The 21,989-nt window shown below is 42.8% G+C and overlaps 1 protein-coding gene across 1 annotated transcript in view; it reads right to left on the minus strand.

Annotated features, from left to right (window-relative positions):
• Window positions 1-1,702: 1,702 nt before the first annotated feature.
• The window catches only part of LOC134659008 (zinc finger protein Xfin), a 52,105-nt gene continuing 31,818 nt past the window's right edge, over window positions 1,703-21,989 (minus strand). Inside the window, exons 22-29 of the mRNA XM_063514615.1 lie at window positions 21,521-21,640; window positions 17,198-17,302; window positions 15,609-15,665; window positions 14,973-15,117; window positions 12,635-12,739; window positions 4,574-4,688; window positions 2,740-2,822; window positions 1,703-1,843 (exon numbers count right to left, since the gene is read on the minus strand). Of these exons, the coding sequence (XP_063370685.1) occupies window positions 1,703-1,843; window positions 2,740-2,822; window positions 4,574-4,688; window positions 12,635-12,739; window positions 14,973-15,117; window positions 15,609-15,665; window positions 17,198-17,302; window positions 21,521-21,640 (871 nt within the window). The remainder of the gene's footprint in view (window positions 1,844-2,739; window positions 2,823-4,573; window positions 4,689-12,634; window positions 12,740-14,972; window positions 15,118-15,608; window positions 15,666-17,197; window positions 17,303-21,520; window positions 21,641-21,989) is intronic.

Raw genomic sequence — 21,989 nt, forward strand, 5'->3', positions numbered from 1 at the left:
AACATTATAACTATATGTACATGCCGCCAGGCGGGCACCTCTCTCACGCACACAGCCTTAATGGTTGACATCCGTCTGCATCTGTTTGCTCGAGCAGGTTGTCCTATAGCCGCCATTGTCACACAGCCTTAATGGTTGCCATCAGTCTGCATCTGCTGCGGCGGGGTATTGAATAAGAACCTGGGGTCCAGCATCTGGCGAGCATTGAGCGCGGGTTGCTCGAGCAGGTTGTCCTATAGCCGCCATTGTTACACACAGCCTTAATGGTTGCCATCAGTCTGCATCTGCTGCGGCGGGGTATTGAATAAGAACCTGGGGTCCAGCATCTGGCGAGCATTGAGCGCGGGTTGCTCGAGCAGGTTGTCCTATAGCCGCCATTGTTACACACAGCCTTAATGGTTGCCATCAGTCTGCATCTGCTGCGGCGGGGTGTTGAATAAGAGCCTGGGGTCCAGCATCTGGCGAGCACTGAGCGCGGGTTGCTCGAGCAGGTTGTCCTATAGCCGCCATTGTCACACAGCCTTAATGGTTGCCATCAGTCTGCATCTGCTGCGGCGGGGTATTGAATAAGAACCTGGGGTCCAGCATCTGGCGAGCATTGAGCGCGGGTTGCTCGAGCAGGTTGTCCTATAGCCGCCATTGTTACACACAGCCTTAATGGTTGCCATCAGTCTGCATCTGCTGCGGCGGGGTATTGAATAAGAACCTGGGGTCCAGCATCTGGCGAGCATTGAGCGCGGGTTGCTCGAGCAGGTTGTCCTATAGCCGCCATTGTTACACACAGCCTTAATGGTTGCCATCAGTCTGCATCTGCTGCGGCGGGGTGTTGAATAAGAGCCTGGGGTCCAGCATCTGGCGAGCACTGAGCGCGGGTTGCTCGAGCAGGTTGTCCTATAGCCGCCATTGTCACACAGCCTTAATGGTTGCCATCAGTCTGCATCTGCTGCGGCGGGGTGTTGAATAAGAGCCTGGGGTCCAGCATGTGGCGAGCACTGAGCGCGGGTTGCTCGAGCAGGTTGTCCTATAGCCGCCATTGTCACACAGCCTTAATGGTTGCCATCAGTCTGCATCTGCTGCGGCGGGGTGTTGAATAAGAGCCTGGGGTCCAGCATGTGGCGAGCACTGAGCGCGGGTTGCTCGAGCAGGTTGTCCTATAGCCGCCATTGTTACACACAGCCTTAATGGTTGCCATCAGTCTGCATCTGCTGCGGCGGGGTGTTGAATAAGAGCCTGGGGTCCAGCATCTGGCGAGCACTGAGCGCGGGTTGCTCGAGCAGGTTGTCCTATAGCCGCCATTGTCACACAGCCTTAATGGTTGCCATCAGTCTGCATCTGCTGCGGCGGGGTATTGAATAAGAACCTGGGGTCCAGCATCTGGCGAGCATTGAGCGCGGGTTGCTCGAGCAGGTTGTCCTATAGCCGCCATTGTTACACACAGCCTTAATGGTTGCCATCAGTCTGCATCTGCTGCGGCGGGGTATTGAATAAGAACCTGGGGTCCAGCATCTGGCGAGCATTGAGCGCGGGTTGCTCGAGCAGGTTGTCCTATAGCCGCCATTGTTACACACAGCCTTAATGGTTGCCATCAGTCTGCATCTGCTGCGGCGGGGTGTTGAATAAGAGCCTGGGGTCCAGCATCTGGCGAGCACTGAGCGCGGGTTGCTCGAGCAGGTTGTCCTATAGCCGCCATTGTCACACAGCCTTAATGGTTGCCATCAGTCTGCATCTGCTGCGGCGGGGTATTGAATAAGAGTCTGGGGTCCAGCATCTGGCGAGCACTGAGCGCGGGTTGCTCGAGCAGGTTGTCTTGGAAAACCATCTCGACGTTCAAGCCTGTGAGGTCCTGGGTGCAATGAAATGAACATTATAAAACATTTGCCTTTGTAAATTAATAGTCATAGTTTTGCTGACTGTACAATCCAATAGGGTAATTGACCACTAGTCAAATCAGTTTCTTTTTTCGAACTGTCAAAACGATTTTGCTACTATGGAATTTATATGAAACACTAGCATGTGACGTCACAATCAAATAACCTACTCTTTATAGTTTAATACCGGTTTTAAAATAGAAATTGTATCTAAAAATAACTGCTGTCTATGTTTATTATATGTATTAATCTCCGTTTTAGTAATGCTAAAGTTATTACGCTGCGTATATTTAAAATTATTTCAAGCATAAGTGAAGTGAATATAAGTAAATTAAGTAAGGTTGTCTGGAAGAGATCGCTCTTTAACGATAAGGCCGCCTGTTGTTTACCTCTGTCTTCACCTATTATTAAATAATACAAAATACAAATTTTGTGTTTCCATGTACATTTATTCTGAGGTTGTGCAATAATAGTAGTTAGTGTTACAAGGGATCAAAATATACATTGAATCCTGAGCGTAATGAGGGATTAAAGTGTTAACGCCCAAGACGAAATAATTTTGATACCGTTGACACATACTGATTTTCACATCAACTATGAGAATAATAAAAAAATCTTAGTGTTGACACAATCTGATGCTTAAACAGATTATTGAAGCTAAAAAAATAATGTGCAAAAAAATGTAAAAATAGTGTGCTAAAATAGAAAAGTGTCACATTGATCCCTCCTAGCATGGAGGAAAAGTGCCACTTTGATCCCTCCTAGCAGGGAAGAAAAAGCTCTTTTCCGAATAGGTGGTGTGAAAAGAGGATTTGTATTGTATTGTAAATTGTAGGTGCCAACACCACGGGGGTAACTAGAAGTAATGTACCTGTACTTGTGACGGTGGTACGACAAAGCGACTGTTCCTGGCGATACCGCGGCCGCGCCGTGCGTATGGGGTCGACATTTCCGCTACGAAAGAATTAATTATTATTGATATTATGGACTATGAGGGGTTAGACCAGCGGTCGGCAACCTGCGGCCAGGGGTGTGTCACTCCGCAGTTTAGGTACATTTGGCCGGCGCGCCCATCGGACAGGCGTATGGCAGTGGGCTGCCGCTCGGCGCGCACGATAGTCGTGTTACGTAGCGCTCGCGCAAAATTGAAAATACACAATGGCTTCGAAACTTACTTCCGTGAGATTCAGGCATACTATCTCCGGATAAAATATGTATGTTTACATAATCAACGTTTGTAATTCCCTACATATTTATCTTAAAAATAATAAATCAGTGGGTGCTGGTATAAAAACTTGTCAAGTGATAACCCCGTGCCGACACTCACAGCTCGGTCATAAAACTGCGGCGCGCAAAGGAGATTCACGGTTCGTGCGCGGTTATAAGTTTCAATTTTGCTTGCAGGCGGCGATATAGGTGTAATTTTATACCTAATCTGACTTTTGTAAAGGAGTGAATTTTCTGTACGGTAGTACTATTAGTTATTCTGTGCTGCGGCCCGTGAACCTGTCACTAGCGGCCCGCGAGCCTCCCTGGCTATTTATTATGTAATATTGACAAACGACAATGTGTGATAAAGTCATAAATATTAAACAAAGTGCGGCCCGCGTCAACTTCGTTAACTACTATGTGGCCCTTGGCTGCTAAAAGGTTGCCGACCGCTGGGTTAGACTATTGACTATGAGGGGTTAGAAAATTACGGCGTTATTCATAAACATCTGTTGAGTTAATCAGCTGATGGTCATCGTTTGTCCCTCTCTATGGCATAACGACAGATTAGGGACAAACGATGGTCATCAACTGATTAAGTTAGTAGCCGTTTATGAATAACGCTATTAGGTTGGCAACTGTCAAAGGTTTGCATAGATGGCGCTTGCCCCTTTTTCTATGAGATTTGGCTTAAAGGGCTGGCATCCAGGGCATTAAAAAAACAAAATTTTGACACAATTCTAGGGATTGACAGGGCAAGCTATGATGGCGCCATCTGTCGGCCAACCCCATTAATCGCTTCAGCTAGCTATATTCTGTTATCAGCAGCATAGTTTGTGTGGTGGTCGACTGGCGGGCTGGATGCGAGCGTTAGGGGTCGTCTAGAAATCATGTGATCGTTTAGAGAGAGAAAATATCACGAAATTTCACGATGGGGGGATAGGGGGGATAAAAAAAATCAAAGCGGGAAAGCTAAAAACAACAATATTACTCAAAAATATTTAGATTTCTGGACGATTCCTTATGAGTAATAAATACAATATCTAATGAAATGAAAGGAGTTTAAGTGTGAAATGTAAAGTTTACAAAGAGAATTAGCAAGATTATTAGTATAATATCTGGGTGACCGAGCTTCGCTCGGAAAACATATACAAACTCATAAATGCGCGTTTTCCCAGAGATAAGACCTAGCTAGATCGATTTCTCGCCCCTGAAAACCCCCATATAGTAAATTTCATCGAAATCGTTAGAGCCGTTTATGAAATGAAATATATATATATATATATATATATATATATATAAATAAACAAGAATTGCTCGTTTAAAGGTATTAGATAGATTAGATAGATAGATACTTGGTCAAGCAAATCTTGTCAGTCGAAAAAGGCGCGAAATTCAAACTTTCTATGGGACGATATCCCTTCGCGCCTAAATTTTTCAAATTTGCCGCCTTTTTCTACTGACAAGATCTGCTTGACCAAGTATAGCAATGTTACCGGCGGCGTAGTTGTCGTGGTGGCAGACCGGCGCGGGCTGGGGCACGGCGCGGCGCGCGGGCGCGGGCAGCTGCGCCAGCGCGCGCGCGCAGTCCGGGACCACGGCGCAAGAGCCCTACACCACACAGTTTCTTCAACACTGACACGGCCAGAACCATGGGTTAATCAACTTTTTAGGGTTCCGTACCCAAAGGGTAAAAAACGGGACCCTATTACTAAGACTTCGCTGTCCGTCCGTCTGTCACCAGGCTGTATCTCACGAACCGTGATAGCTAGACAGTTGAAATTTTCACAGATGATGTATTTCTGTTGCCGCTATAACAACAAATACTAAAAACAGAATAAAATAAAGATTTAAGTGGGGCTCCCATACAACAAACGTGATTTTTGACCGAAGTTAAGCAACGTCGGGCGCGGTCAGTACTTGGATGGGTGACCCTTTTTTTGCTTGTTTTGCTCTATTTTTTGTTGATGGTGCGGAACCCTCCGTGCGCGAGTCCAACTCGCACTTGGCCGGTTTTTGGTTTTTCTTGTCACACGTTGCTAAGGTTACGGTCTCCTGAGTGAGTCACTCTTAAAATTCTAGGTTTTTCCTATTTAAATGAACCAATCTTGCATTTTATGGTAGTTATAAGACCTTTCCATAATGGGACATCTACTGAGCATGTTAGTAGCAGGGACCGATCAACCCTTTCCGCGAGAAAAGCCTTTCAATGGGCGTCCCTTACACACGGCTAACACATTATAAGACTCTCCCTTTTGAACTGCAAGCCCATTCATTTGACGTACCCTTACCGAAAAGCTCAGCCAAAAATAAGGCTAGCCCTTTGCAATTGCTTACCGCTAGCCTATACGCCTTGCAATCCCTTAATAAGGGTTACCCTTATCATTAAGCGCTTTTTATAAAGCTTTCCCTTTAGTATTGTCGTAGTTTAGCCTTGCGTGAAAGAGACAGGATTAGTATATATCTACGCTAGTGTATGAAAAGGAAAGAAAATGGAATGGAATGATTGCATAGGTTATCGACGTGGTTTAAGGTTTAAGAAACAATTAATGCGAGAGTGAGTGATGTTAACTTGTAAAATAATAAAAATACAACATCCTTACCTTCAGCTTGTTGCCGCATAATTTACATTGGCTTTTGTTCGTTTCCACATCTATCTATATATATAAACTAGCTGTTGCCCGCGACTTCGTACGCGTGGATTTGTATATTGGTAGTTATTTATATTCTACAGAGTAGACATTATGCAGCAAAAGATAGCAGTAGGGACGGTTAATCATTTGTTAATTTAATTATTATACAACGCATGAGATTTGTCTTTCACAACCTGGCTACGCAGTTTCAAGCCCCTAACCCAGCGGTCGGCAATCTGCGGCTCGCGGGCCGCATGCGGCCCGTGAACCCGTCACTTGCGGCCCGCGAGCCTCCCTGGCTATTTTTAACCGACTTCAAAAAAAAGGAGGTTCTCAGTTTGAGCCGTATGTATGTATATGTATTTGTTCGCGATTATCTCGCGTTTGGCTGAACTGATTTTGATGCGGTTTTCAGAAAAGTTTTTCTTACTTCCTGGAGAAGGTTTTAGTATACCTAGATCCGAGCTGATGCTGAACCCTGGCTGTACCTAGTGGAACTCAGGTTTGGTGCAACATACGCACACGCTGTTTTGGTCATCCGACACGTCTTGATGAGCACTTGGGAGAGCAGTACCCAAGATAGAGCTGATGCTGAACCCTGGCTGTACCTAGTGGAACTCAGGTTTGGTGCAACATACGCACACGCTGTTTTGGTCATCCCATGCGTATTGATGAGCACTTGGGAGAGCAGTACCCTAGATAGAGCTGATGCTGAACCCTGAATGTACCTAGTGGAACTCAGGTTTGGTGCAATATATGCCCACGCTATTTTGGTCATTTGATGAGCACTTGGAAGAGCAGTACCCAAGATAGAGCTGATGCTGAACCCTGGCTGTACCTAGTGGATCTCAGGTTTGGTGCAACATAGGCACACTCTGATTTGGTCATCCGACTCGTCTTGATGAGTACTTGGGAGAGCAGTACCCAAGATAGAGCTGTTACTGTACCCTTGCTGTACCTAGTGGAACTCAGGTTTGTTGCAACATAGGCCCACGCTATGTTGGTCATCCGTCATATCTTGATGAGCACTTGGGAGAGCAGTACCCAAGATAGAGCTGGTGCTGAACCGTGGCTGTACCTAGTGGAACTGAGGTTTGGTGCAACATAGGCACACTCTTTTTTGGTCATCCGAATCGTCTTGATGAGTACTTGGGAGAGCAGTACCCAAGATAGAACTGATGCTTAACCCTGGATGTACCTAGTGGAACTCAAGTTTGGTAAAACCTACTATTTTGGTATTAATTACTTTTTGACAGAAATTTGGTTTACGACAGGTTAGAGACTGGACACGTATAGGGGTGCCATATAAAAATTATTTTGTGCTTTTCAGTGGGTTGGTTTTTTGGGATTTGTTAGCTGTACGTCCAATACGCAGTTCGTCCAAATGATATTTCAATTCGCATTTCGTCCAACACGTATTTGGTCCAACATGCATTTCGTCCAACAGCATTTCGTCCAACGCGTATTACGTCAACACGTATTTCGTCCAACAGCAAGTCGTCCAACATGGATTTAGTCCAACACACATTTTGTCCAGTAAGCATTCCGTCCAACTCGTATATATGTAGGAGTCTTGTCAAGAAAAATATATACGCCTCTCATTACTGCAGCCACGGGTCATTTTATGAAAATTCGAACCGTTTCTCTCAGTTACGTACACGCCTTTGTACGACACACCTGTGCGTGAGCGGCGCGTTTTCGTGAACCTTGTAGGAAGGCACGAAGGTTGACATTGAGCTTTGGGCTGTAGCCGCACGCGTCAGTTGACGTATTTGGCGGTCAAGGGGTTTATGGAATGGAAACAAAGATTTATTGATTGTCGAACGAGCGAGCGAAGCGAAGTTCTTCCAATCAACTTGGAACACACGGCTGGCTAGAGACGCACGTCCCGGCATTTCGATATTTCTTGACTGAACTATCCGAGGATAGTTTGTTGCGCTATAACTAAATATAGTATATTTGTTCTAATTCAAATGAAATTAGGTAAACGGTAATTTTACTCAAATGGTACCTTTTCCCTGTCACTGTCACAGATATATGCCACGTTCACACAACTTCACATGACCGCGACATTTCCATGCATTCCCTGCGCAAAGTTGCCAGCTCGCTCGCAAATCAAAGGGTCTACCGCGAACACTGAAGTCCGCAAATTGCGGGAATTTTTTTCTGTTTTACTCCAATTGGACGTTATTAAAGTGACAGAGAAAAATGCCCGTAATTTGCGAATTTCGGTGTTCGCGGTAGACCCTCAGGATGGAACTGTCGCATATTTGTTAATCAACATTACGTAACGAACGTCAATGACGAATTTCACATGCTCAATGTGTGTTGTGTAGGTATTTATTCTTATCCTAGTCTTCCTTAGTCCTATCCCAGAGAACGGGACGAGCTTCCACTAGTGAAATTAAAGAGTCGACATCTAAATTGTCAGTCATTTTTGTGCATTAATTAGCACGTGAGAACTATGCAACAGCAAGTGCTACTGCACGACGCCGTGCCGTTACACGGTAGCCGGCGCCGCACCGTGCACATGTGGCCGGGCCCTAACAACTCGTTAACGGCTCCGACCGTGGGTCCCAGTAGCACCATATCATCGGCGTAGCTGATATTATTGACCATTTTCTCATTTCCCATATCCTCTTAATAAACGAATCACGAAATAGACGAACTCCGTAATGATGAATCGCGAAATGGACGAAATGCAGAGTGACAAATCGCGAAATGGACGAACTGCGTATTGACGAATCACGAAATGGACGCATCACTTATGGACAAACTGCGTAGTAGACGAATGGACGAAATGCGATTTGGACAAACTGCGTATTGGACGTCCAGCTAACAAACCTTTACTTATTTTATTTTTTACTTTTTAGTGATAAGTACTTCAGTTATTTTAGGTTTTGGGCTAAAATAATGTTAATGTTAGGCTCTCCACTAAGGTGTATATATTTATTTGTTGAACAAAAACATAACAAACATGACACAAAAAAAAACAATAAATAAAAACAACTTAAAATTACAATTAAACTAAATACAAACTAAAAACTATTCTAAAATAAAACTAAACTAAAACTAACCTAAATCTAAAAAAGGCCCCTGCGTTTTAGTTTTAGTGTAATTCAGTAGGTATCTATTAAGTTATTTTGTTTTGGTTATCTTTTTGTTTATTTTTAATTTTTTATTCTTTATTATTTATTTTATTTTATTTTTTACTTTTTAGTGATAGGTACTTCATTTACTTCAGGTTTTGGGCTAAAATAATAGTTTGTAAAGCTCTCCATTTAGTTTTGGGCTAGTAAGTAACTACCTACTAATGTTGGTGATGGCCTAACTCGATGATAATCGCGACAAAACACAATATGACATTTCGGTGCCAAACGATTTGTATGTACATATATTGCTCCCACTCCCACTGCCACTCCCACTTCCAGTCCCACTCCCACTCCCATTCCCAGTCCCAGTCCGAGTCCGACTCCCACTATTTTATCTAAATTTGTTGGTTTTCAGCAACTTAAATTTGTTGGTAGGTATACCGATAGCATCGCCACCTACCGGGTCCGATTGGTTTTTCAAACCTTCACCAGACTGTAACAAACACTTTCCTGGAAACCGCAGGCGGTTTGAAAAAAGTTGATCGACCCACCTAGTGGAACTCTGCAACATAGGCACACGACGACAAGTCGGTTAACCAAAACAAAGTGTGCCTATGTTGCACCAAACCTGAGTTCCACTAGGTATAGCCAGGGTTCAGCATCAGCTCTATCTTAGGTACTGCTCTCCCAAGTGCTCATCAAGATGTGACGGATGACCAAAATAGCGTGGGCCTATGTTGCACCAAACCTGAGTTCCATTAGGTAAAGCTAGGGTTCAGCATCAGCTTTATCTTGGGTACTGCTCTCCCAAGTACTCATTAAGATGTGACGGATGACCAAAATAACGTGGGCCTATGTTGCATCAAACCTGAGTTCCACTAGGTACAGCCAGGGTTCAGCATCAGCTCTATCTTGGGTACTGCTCTCTCAAGTGCTCATCAAGATGTGACGGATGACCAAAATAGTGTGGGCCTGTGTTGCAATAAACCTGAGTTCCACTAGGTACAGCCAGGGTTCAGCATCAGCTCTATTTCGGGTACTGCTCTCCCAAGTGCTCATCAAGATATGACGGATGATCAAAATAGCGTTGGCCTATGTTGCACCAAACCTGAGTTCCACTAGGTACAGCCAGGGTTCAGCATCAGCTCTATAATGGGTATTGCTCTCCCAAGTGCTCATCAAGATGCGACGAATGCCCAAAATAGCGTGGGCCTATGTTGTACCAAACCTGAGTTCCACTAGGTACAGCCAGGGTTCAGCATCAGCTCTATCTTGGGTACTGCTCTCTCAAGTGCTCATCAAGATGTGACGGATGACTAAAATAGCGTGGGCCTATGTTGCAACAAACCTGAGTTCCACTAGGTACATCCAGGGTTCAGCGTCAGCTCTATCTTGGGTAGGTACTGCTCTCCCAAGTTCTCATCAAGGCGTGTCGGATGACCAAAACAGCCTGCCTATGTTGCACCAAACCTGAGTTCCACTAGGTACAGCCAGGGTACAGGATCAGCTCTATCTTGGGTACTGCTCTCCCAAGTGTTCATCAAGAGGTGACGGATAACCAAAATAGCGTGGGCCTATGTTGCACCAAACCTGAGTTCCACTAGGTACATCCAGGGTTCAGCATCAGCTCTATCTTGGGTAGGTACTGCTCTCCCAAGTTCTCATCAAGGCGTGTCGGATGACCAAAACAGCCTGCCTATGTTGCACCAAACCTGAGTTCCACTAGGAACAGCCAGGGTTCAGCATCAGCTCAGATCTATGTATACTAAAACCTTCTCCAGAATGTAACAAACACTTTTCTGAAAACCGCATCAAAATCGGTTCAGTCAAACACGAGATAATTGCGAACAAATAAATATACATACATACGGGTCAAACTGAAAACCTCCTTTTTTTTGAAAGCGGTTAATGAGTAGTTAGTTAGTAGGATTTATTAAATAGTGGTCTTGAAAATCTTCTGGGGGTTGAGAGGGATTATATCGAGAACAATTTTATTCAGTTTGTGGCTTGAAACATCGTAGCCAGGTTGTGAAAGACAAATCTCATGTGTTGAAGAATACCTAATTAACAAATGATTAACCGTCCCTACTGCTATCTTTTGTTTGCTGCATAATGTTCTTAGCTAATGTAGAATATATAACCACCAATATACAAATCCACGCGTAAGAAGTCGCGGGCAACAGCTAGTCATATATAAAATACCGGTGAACGGCGTCAACTTTCGGTTTTGGCATCGTAGGTTTTTTTTATTCTAAGTTTGATTCGTAATCAGTAACAAGGTATATTATTTGCAACGGGAGTTATTGATAACATCGGCACGTGTCTAAGACTAAAGCACCGTGACGATGCGCTCGACCCGAGAAAAGCAACAACCAATCACAACTCTTTGCCATTGAAAATTGAACCGTATTTCAACAAGAGCGGCTTCGATCATTTGGAAGCGCGCGAAAGCCGCTCACATCAAACCGCCGTCGCCGACGATCGCTCGGATTCGAAGTAATGTGTGTTTTATGAACAAGGTAGACAGTTTAAATTAGCACGCTTATATGCTGAAAGGGCTTCCCTTATATAAGGGTATAAGGGTAGCCCTTATAAGCCATATGCGGAGCGGATGATAAGGGTTTTGTAAGGGTATTGGGCTACCGATTACTCAAATGGGCTAGCTTTATATAAGGGTTTTAAAGGCTTAATGAAAGGGTATCGTCTGGCAAAGGGTATGGTGAGTTAAGCCTTATGCAATACCCTTACAAAACCCTCTATAAGGGATAGCGGGCGGGTCCCTGGTTAGTAGAACATGGTACAGCAGTTCTTCTAACAATCTATGCTACTACTGTCTCCTCGCTGATGGGACAGAATCATGAATCTATGCTACTACTGTCTCCTCGCTGATGGGACAGAATAACAACAAGAAATAATTGATTGACCCATAGGCGAAAACAGCGTCCGATCGCTGATGGGTCTCGCTCCCACCTATGCTTTTCGCCTTAGCCGAAGCATAGAGAAAAAAATACATAGAGTGCTCAATCCATACATCAGTTTTAGTACCAAAAAGACTATTAGCATCTAGGATCGAGTAGCGGAACTATCAGTACTGCTACTTGACAATAGATGTAGCACCGACCGGAAAGTCTTATGCTGTTGAGATAAGACTTTCCGGTCGGTCTACATCTATTGTCAAGTAGCAGTACTGATAGTTCCGCTACTCGATGCTAGATGTAGACACTGAAATTAATAGTCTAACCTGATGTATGGAGTGAGCACTCTTGTCTTACTATATTTCTCTATGGCCGAAGCCAGTCGCGCAATGTCGAGGCCGTTAACATTACTAAGCGACCGCAACCTTTTAAAAACCTCTGCTAAATGTTGTCTCTTTCTAACAAACAGAAATGTCGAAATGACAGGCAGGAACAAACGATTATCAACAGTTTCTTAGATTTGACGGACGTTTATGAATAACGCTATTAATTATCCAAAAACATGTGCACAGGAATGTAAATAACCTAGGAAATACATTAAAAAATATTTTTAAAATCAACTGAAACAAAACTAGTCCCCGTCTATGTTAACTCTGCTTGCTAACCCGCGATTTTTCAAATTTACCGCCTATTTCTACTGACAAGATTTGCTTGACAAAGTATAACTTTATATCAATCGAAAGTGGAGTAAATTAAATTACAGTTATTAGTACTACATTCTACATACATAATACGAGTATAAGTTAAACTTATTATAATACAGTACCTACCTAATAGATATGAATCTTATTAATTTAGTAACTAATACTATGATTTTCATTTGTAAAACGAGGGTAGGTATCTCACAATAGACATACCTTGGGGAAGGAGACCTTAGTGATTTCAAGCACTCTCTCCCTGGCGATGTTGTTGACGGCGAGCGCCTGCAGCACCTGCTCCGGGCTCGGCTCTAGGCCAGGCACCTGGGCACAGAATACATACCAGTAGGTACCTAGGTAGTCTAGGTACAGAGGGTTCACTCTCTAACAAAACGAGTATTAGGGCTCGATTCGGATTTTGTAATAGACATCTATTAGATATCTTTTAGACATCGCCAAGATACGATGACGATATGTTTAAGATCTAACCTGTCAAATTTGACATTTCCGCGATTCTGGAGATACTCTTGAACGATTTCCACAAGATATTACTTAGAGATCTAATTCACATCTAATAGATAGCTAACACGATCTATCGTAAAAGTGACATTGGTTGCCCGAATTGCGCTGCAAAAGAGAACTAGTTGAAATCTAAACTATAACGTATCTAGAATGGATCTAGTACGTGTCGTCTCTTGTGAATATCTTGAAGTTCGAATACGGCAGTTAGTTGTTTCAAGTGTGTAGCAGTTGCAAGGGGCTGCGTAAGTGTCTGAACAAGTGTGAGCTTGGAGACAAAAATTAGAAGGTTGCATGGAGTTCTTTATGCTAAAATTAACATATTTTGTTTTGCTTAGATTGAGAGATAGGAAATAATGATTGAGCCAATTCATAACATGACACAAGCCTTTTTCTGCAGTGTGCTTAACACACAGACAAGACATCCTCTAGACTGAGCATAGTAACGCTACCCCCTCTGCCACTTATACGGTAGTTTATTTAGTTATCTTCGAGTCAATCCCGTGCCGTGATTGGTCCGTGTCTTCGAACGGATCAATCGCGGCACGGGATTCGCTCACCTCGTCCCCCGCACCCCCGTATTTTTGGCAGCATCGGTTTCATGAAATAATTGCTCTAAACTGAGTCTAGAGGATTCCTAGTCTATGGCTTAAATTAACATATTTTGTTTTGCTTAGATTGAGAGAATTATGATTAAGCCAATTCATAACATGACACAAGCCTTTTTCTGCAGTGTGCTTAACATCAATGATGGTTTTCCATGGCATGATGATGATGCCATGACTTTGGCGTGTAACCATTGACATAGATATCTAGGGACTGGCTTTACGGGCAATAATAATGAGGCATGACAGGGGCCAGTACAGCGGTGTGAAATCGCTACAACGCGATTGGTTGATGAGTTCGCATCACGCGCGCGATTGGTTGACGAGTTCGCATTACGCGCGCTATTGGTCGCAACTAGTCGCGTTAGACTGCACGATGGGCTGGAATTCGCGAGTAACACCGCTGAACTAGTACCATTTTAGTGCCCCATTAGCCCGTCCTTAGATATTATACGTCAATGTGTGTAACTCTGTCTCTTGAATAGAATACATGTTCGTTCTTTAAAGTAAATTTAAATTTGTCCTTTCTAAAGGACACTAGGTAATACCTTACAAAATGAAGTAAGGACTGTATAACGAGATGGCCGAGATCATAGTAAATACTGACACGTCCTATAACAGTAAACTGAATTTGTAATTTCTAAGAGACACTAGGTATTTACGTCTATCGTCTACGGATGCTTAACCCTTTACCAGGCTGACATTTCAAAAATTATAATCGAAAATAGAACACATGTTTGAAGTGCCCTATGTGGGAAATATATATTCCTTAGCCTGGTAAAGGGTTAAATCTTGAGTGTGTTGAGGTCGGATGCGGAAAAAGAGATAAATATATTTGTCCTTCTTGAAGGACATTGGGTAAATTCGTCAAACTAACTAACCTCTATAACAGCTGGATGCAACGGGTGCTTGAGTCTCGAGTGTGTGTTGAGGTCGGAGCGGATGCAGAAAAATCATATAAGAGAAAAATAGTTTTGTCCTTCTTGAAGGACATTAGGTAAATTCGTCAAACTAACTAACCTCTATAACAGCTAGATGCAACGGATGCCTGAGTCTCGAGTGTGTGTTGAGGTCGGAGCGGATGCAGAAAAATCATATAAGAGAAAAATAGTTTTGTCCTTCTTGAAGGACATTGGGTAAGGTTATCACACTAACCTCTATAACAGCTAGATGCAACGGATGCTTGAGCCTCGAGTGTGTGTTGAGGTCGGAGCAGATGCAGAAAAATCATATAAGAGAAAAATATATTTGTCCTTTTTGAAGGACATCGGGTAAGGTTATCACACTAACCTCTATAACTGCTAGATGCAACGGATGCTTGAGTCTCGAGTGTGTGTTGAGGTCAAATCGAATGCGGAAAAATCATATAAGTAAGAGAAAAATATATTTGTCCTTCTCGAAGGACATTGGGTAAATTCGTCAAACTAACTAACCTCTATAACAGCTAGATGCAGCGGATGCTTGAGTCTCGAGTGCGTGTTGAGGTCGGAGCGGATCCGGAAACGCTTCGGGCAGCGCGTGCAGCCCCACGCTCGGACGCCCGTGTGGATCAAACGGTGGTTGCGCATCGCCGTTGCTCTACATACAGACAAACAAACGTATAAACTTGTTATACTTGCCGAAAAACTAAGTGGCGAGTCAGGTCATAATTAGTGTTGTGAATAACGCTCATTTCGAGGCTTATAACGCCTCAAAGGCGGCAAAGACGATTTCTGACATCCATACACGTATAAATACATACAATTATCAAATATAGTCGAGTCATGAAGACTTACGAGTCTTGAGGGCTCGAGTCTTTAAGTCTAAAAACAAGCGTTATTCACAACACTGGTCATAATGCCATCTCTTTCACTCTTGGTTGGTCTGAACAAGCTTAAAGGACATAGCATTACGATCTCAGTCGCCTGTTGTATTGCGGCAAGTATAGTCATTTGGAATGGTGTTTATTGTTGTCGCTTGTGTTTCCCCCACCACGTACTAGCCAACTATGGAATAAGCTGAAATGCTTTTGGTGCTACATACCAGTAGGACCGCAGGCACACGATACAGTTATCAGTTATCAGACTCACCTCCTAAAAGCCACCCCACACACATCGCACGGAAACGGCCGCTCGCCGGTGTGAATCCTGTGAGCAAACATGTAAAAATGAAACGAGAAAATAACACGTTTTTTTACTTTATAAGTATTAAATAGTACTTAATAGCCTTTCACTACTTATCTTTAGATTTTGATTAGTGGACCGCGAGTCCTTTATTAAGTACAATAATTGTGTACTATAAATAGGACACCTGGGATTACCTGGAGCGCTCAGTAAGCACTAATGTGGTGCGGAATAAGTTTTTGGCAAAAATTTCATTTTTGGTACAAGCTTTTATCGCTGACTGTACTTTTCTTACGACAGACAACTAATACTCATCGAGACAATTCTAAAAACCCCTAACACAATTAGGTTGCGTTGTTTCATCACAGAGTTCCTATGGCCACCTCTTGTCTCCATCATCAGATCAGTTCGACAGTACCATATTATTGTATTGTCATCAGAACTACATACAGCTGCCAATTTTCATGACACTACGATCCTTGGAAGATGGTTAAATTAGTTACCTTAGATTCCATTACATAGTTACATACAAATCGACCTAATAAAAGTTGTTAAAAAGCGTGTTTGCATATATTGCACGTGCGTAACCTCGTGTTCTTTCTAAAGAACAACCGTTGTATACTACATGTAGGACATATCTGGAGTGCTCGATAAACATACACGCAGTGCGAAACGTTTATTTGCACATATTACAGATGTGACCGCTTGTCCTTTCTAAAGTACAAATATGTAGATCATACCTGGAGTGCTCAGTAAGCATGGACGCTGTACGGAAGGCGTGTTTGCATTTACAGTAAGTCTGTAACCGTGTGTCCTTTCTAAAGAACAATAGTTGCGTGCTATATGTAGGACATACCTGGAGTGTTCAGTAAGCATGGATGCTGTACGGAAGGCGTGTTTCCATTTACAGTAAGTCTGTGACCGTGTGTCCTTTCTAAAGAACAATAGTTGCGTGCTATATGTAGGACATACCTGGAGTGCTCAGTAAGCATGGACGCTGTACGGAAGGCGTGTTTCCATTTACAGTAAGTCTGTGACCGTGTGTTCTTTCTAATGAACAATAGTTGCGTGCTATATGTAGGACATACCTGGAGTGCTCAGTAAGCATGGATGCTGTACGGAAGGCGTGTTTCCATTTACAGTAAGTCTGTAACCGTGTGTTCTTTCTAATGAACAATAGTTGCGTGCTATATGTAGGACATACCTGGAGTGTTCAGTAAGCATGGATGCTGTACGGAAGGCGTGTTTGCATTTACAGTATGTCTGTGACCGTGTGTCCTTTCTAAAGAACAATACCTAGTTGCGTGCTATATGTAGGATATACCTGGAGTGCTCAGTAAGCATGGATGCTGTACGGAAGGCGTGTTTGCATTTACAGTAAGTCTGTGACCGTGTGTCCTTTCTAAAGAACAATAGTTGCGTGCTATATGTAGGACATACCTGGAGTGTTCAGTAAGCATGGATGCTGTACGGAAGGCGTGTATCCATTTACAGTAAGTCTGTGACCGTGTGTTCTTTCTAAAGAACAATAATTGCGTGCTATATGTAGGACATACCTGGAGTGTTCAGTAAGCATGGACGCAGTGCGGAAAACGTGGCCACAGACGGTGCAGGTGTGCGATCGAGAGGTCGGATACTGCGTATCTTGTCCATGGACCTCTCTGAAGAACATTATACATTATTTATAAATGACATACAATTATGGTCTGTTTATGCAAACTAATATCTAAGTTTTTAATAGTAAACAGTAATAGATATGGGGCTTCTTGACCAGTTTAGGTATTTATCTCCCCCCAAGTGGTGGGGAGGGGGCGAGAGGGATGGGGTGGAGCGTGAGGGGAGGGGCGACGGGAGGGGTGAGGGGCGAGGGGTAAATAATCATATGAGTTAAACTATACCAAGTGCTACAGTTGCTAACAAAATTGCCATAACCATACTCCGTGATTGTTGTATTTTGGAATTTTTTGTTTGTGACTTGCGAAACATGATTTTGAAACAGATTTGTTCAATTGATTTTACAATTTAGATCCCCCCCCCTCCCCTTCCGGTCTCCACCAACTGCTGCCAGATGTCCAGATCTATTAATAACGACGGCACGACGACGGTATCTAATCGGTTGTCAAAGATTCCGGCATCCCGGGATTTCCGGGAGACCGTCGTACGGTTGCAATAGGTGTCCCAACCTTCAGAACCTGGCGGCCTAGCCAAGTTGACGATCGCTATCGCTTCGCCATCGAATCACTTTGTGTCTCTCTATCACTCTTCCATAATAGTGCGACAGTGACAGTTGCGTTTCGTTCGCTACGGAGCGTTAGCGACTGGCATGTTGGCTACGAGGCCTGTACGAGGGCTGTTTGATAAGTACCCGTTTTCCAAATGTATTAATATCACGGGCCGAAAATATGTATACAATCGTTTTAAGCCATTTTTCAGAGGTGGGAAAATTTTAAAAAAACAGCATTCTTTTGTTTTTTTCTCATTTGACAGCGATTTAGTGAAAGCGTGAACTTAAAATTGTGAAAATGGAGAAAGAGCAGTATCGGTCTGTAATTAGATTCTTGTTTTTGGAAGGAAAAACATGTGATGAAATAAAAGTAAGAATGCAAGCGGTTTACCATGAATGTGCTCCTTCTATGACAACCGTCAGATACTGGTTTAACGAGTTTAAGCGGGGGAGAACAACCGTCTTTGATAAGGATCGCCCAGGCCGCCCAATTGAGGTGACTGTGACTACAGACGATATGGTTAAGAAAATTGAAAATATCGTTTTAGCCGACCGCCGAATTGAACTTTGAGAAATCGTTGATGCTGTAAATGTTCCAATCGAGCGGGTACAAAACATATTAGAAGATAAATTGGGTATGAAGACAGTATCGGCGAGGTGGGTGCCGCGTTTACTCACGGAGCAGCAAAAACGGAACCGACTGACTACTTCGGAGCAGTGTTTGGCCGTGTTCAAACGTAACCCGAAGGAGTTTCTGCGTCGTTTCGTGACCGTAAACGAAACGTGGGTCACCACTACCCTCCGGAAATGAAAGGGCAGTCGAAGCAGTGGATTTTACCGGGTGAACCTGCGCGAAAGATAGCAAAAATCGTTCCATCGGCTGGAAAGGTCATGGCGACCGTTTTTTGGGATTCGCAGGGTATTATACATATTGAGTTCTTAGAAAAGGGGAAAACGATAACAGGGCAGTACTATGCCAATTTATTAGATGAATTTGACGCTGTGTTGAAGGACAAACGACCCCATTTAAAAAATAAAAAAGTACTGTTTCATCACGACAACGCACCAGCTCATTCGTCTAGAGTTGTGATGGCTAAATTAACACAATTACGCTACGCCCTATTGCCTCACCCCCCGTATTCTCCAGATTTGACCCCATGCGATTTATTTTTGTTTCCCAACCTGAAAAAATGGCTCGGTGGTAAGCGATTTGGATCAAATGACGAAGTCATTGCCGCCACAGAGGCCTATTTTAATGACTTTCCGAAATCATACTTTTTGGATGGTTTATTGAAGCTTGAATATAGGTGGAACAAGTGTATAGAGTTAAAAGGAGACTATGAAGAAAAATAAATGCATATAAACAAAAACAACTCATAATTTTTTTCATAAACGGGTACTTATCAAACAGCCCTCGTACACTCCTGTTTTGAAGAATCTCAGTATACAGTGGAATCCGTTTATTATGACTCCGCCTATACTGACCAACCGCTTACTATGACGCAATCACTGTGCGAAGTTTGGTTTTCATATAAAATTCTTAGTGACAAAGTCGGATAAGATGACTTCGCTTATAGTGACAAACCGCTTACTATGACCTAAAAATCCTATTTCCATGAAATTATGTCCGGTTATACTGACACTTCGCTGGTTTTCGTGGCCGTCCCACATCTTTCCCTGCGAGGACGTTTGGTGGGTGCGTGGAGTTTAGGTAAGTTGATTTAGTTTTGACTCTCGGTGACAAGTTGACAATTGGTTCCAGGTTATTAAAACTCATTATCTTACAAAGGATTTCGAGATTAATTCGGAAAAATTAACAATAATAAGAAATTAATCCACTATGCTTTATATGACATCCGCTTAGTATGACGTGTTTGTCATCCCTTCGATGTCATTATAAGCGGATTCTACTGTATTAATGAAACGGGCAGATAGTAGTAGTAGTAGTAGTAGTAAAATACTTTATTGTACAAAGAGAAACATAAAACATGAAAGAAACACACATCATTAGTACAAAGGCGAACTTATCCCTTTCAAGGATCTCTTCCAGTTAACCCTTGAGCGATTGAGGGAGAATTGGAGAACGGTAGACATAAAAGCTGTACTAATCGGCATAAAGATAAAAGATTTAATATCCTACAAGATAGGTCAAACCTATATCCTACTATAAGTATATATGACACCGTAAGATTCTGAACCCGTTATTTTATAATCTGACGTAGGTTAGGTTAGGTTAGTTTATAATATCCCTACCGTCAGTTTATAATTTAACTAGCGAGATTATAAACTGACGAGTGTTTACAATTTAACGGTGACATATACAAAGTATGGGATATGAAATATGGGATAGTTACTTGAGATGGTGTGGCAGCAGGTTGGTGGGGAAACTGAGACCGCAGTGCATACAGGCTGCGCGTGCGCAGTCCACGTGCGTCTGCCCACTCAAACCTGAAATCCCTACATAGTATCAAACAAAGTCGCTCTGTCTGTCTGTCTCTATGTATGCTCAGATCTTTAAAACTACGCAACGGATTTTGATGCGGTTTTTTAGGGTTCCGTACCCAAAGGGTAAAAACGGGACCCTATTACTAAGACTCTGCTGTCCGTCTGTCTGTCACCAGGCTGTATCTCACGAACCGTGATAGCTAGACAGTTGAAATTTTCACAGATGATGTATTTCTGTTGCCGCTATAACAACAGATACTAAAAACAGAATAAAATAAAGATTTAAGTGGGGCTCCCATACAACAAACGTGATTTTTAGCCGAAGTTAAGCAACGTCGGGCGGGGTCAGCACTTGGATGGGTGACCGTTTTTTTGCTTGTTTTTTTCGCTTGTTTTGCTCTATTTCTTGTTGATGGTGCGGAACCCTCCGTGCGCGAGTCCGACTCGCACTTGGCCGGTTTTTTAATAGATAGAGTGATTCAAGAGGAAGGTTTATGTATAATTTGTTAACCCGTGCGAAGCCGGGGCGGGTCGCTTGTATCCAAGTCCAAGTTCACCGGTGGCCGAGGCGGGAATCGAACCCGCGTCTTCAGCTTACGCGGCTAACGTCCTATTTTTCTTTTTACAAAAATTTGAGCATGTAATATTTACTATTTATCTACCTATTACTATTGTATGTTGTATTTATTTGCTAAATAACTAAAATGAAACCTAATAGAATTAAAAACTAATACCTAATATAATTACTAAATTCAGTGAATTGACTTACCTATACATACATATATATGTGACGTTCCACGGGTAAAGGTACCTTGTGGCGGTTAGCGCTTACGCTATTATTAACAACGCCTCAATACTAATGCGGTGCTACGAGACGTAAGCGCCGACCGCCATAAGTTACCTTTTCCCGTGGAACGTCACATATTATACTAATATCTAGAATGAAATTTAGATCTATAGTTATACTTGGTCAAGCAGATCTTGTCAGTAGAAAAAGGCGGCAAATTTGAAAAATGTAGGCGCGAAGGGATATCGTCCCATAGAAAATTTGAATTTCGCGCCTTTTATTACTGACAAGATTTTCTTGACCAGCTATAAATCTAAAATCTATCTAAATGGATATATGTATCTATCTATTTATCAACCTGATATAATGACTGAATGGTAAAAATACACGATGACTGCTACTATGACAACGATTTAAATGTTTAATATGTGTATACCTTGATTATCATGAATTGGTAATGACACGTAACTGTGTTCCTTCTTCCTATGCTTATAGAGTGCAGTTTTGTTTGGCAAAACTTCGTCGCAGTCGCGGCATGGGATTCTTTGGCAATTATACTTTATATTAATACTTTCATATGTATACTTAAAACGGCACTAAGAAATGGCGATAAACAAGAAGCGAGTGGCATTGGGTGAGTTTTGTCCGGTTTTTAAAATTACTAGAGATGCCACGAATATTCGGCAACTATTCGGTATTCGGCCAATTTGGCCACTTTGCCGAATATTCGGTATTCGGCCGAATGATGCCTACTATTCGGCCGAATACCGAATATCTGTTGCACCTACCTAAAAAGAAAAGTTACACAATAAAAATAACCAAAAACTAGGTACATTTAATATTTAAAATGTGCTCTTGGAAATTTGTTAAATACGAAGACCCTTTTTTGAGC

This window comes from Cydia amplana, chromosome 24 (genome assembly GCF_948474715.1).
Source record: "Cydia amplana chromosome 24, ilCydAmpl1.1, whole genome shotgun sequence".
Taxonomy (NCBI): domain Eukaryota; kingdom Metazoa; phylum Arthropoda; class Insecta; order Lepidoptera; family Tortricidae; genus Cydia; species Cydia amplana.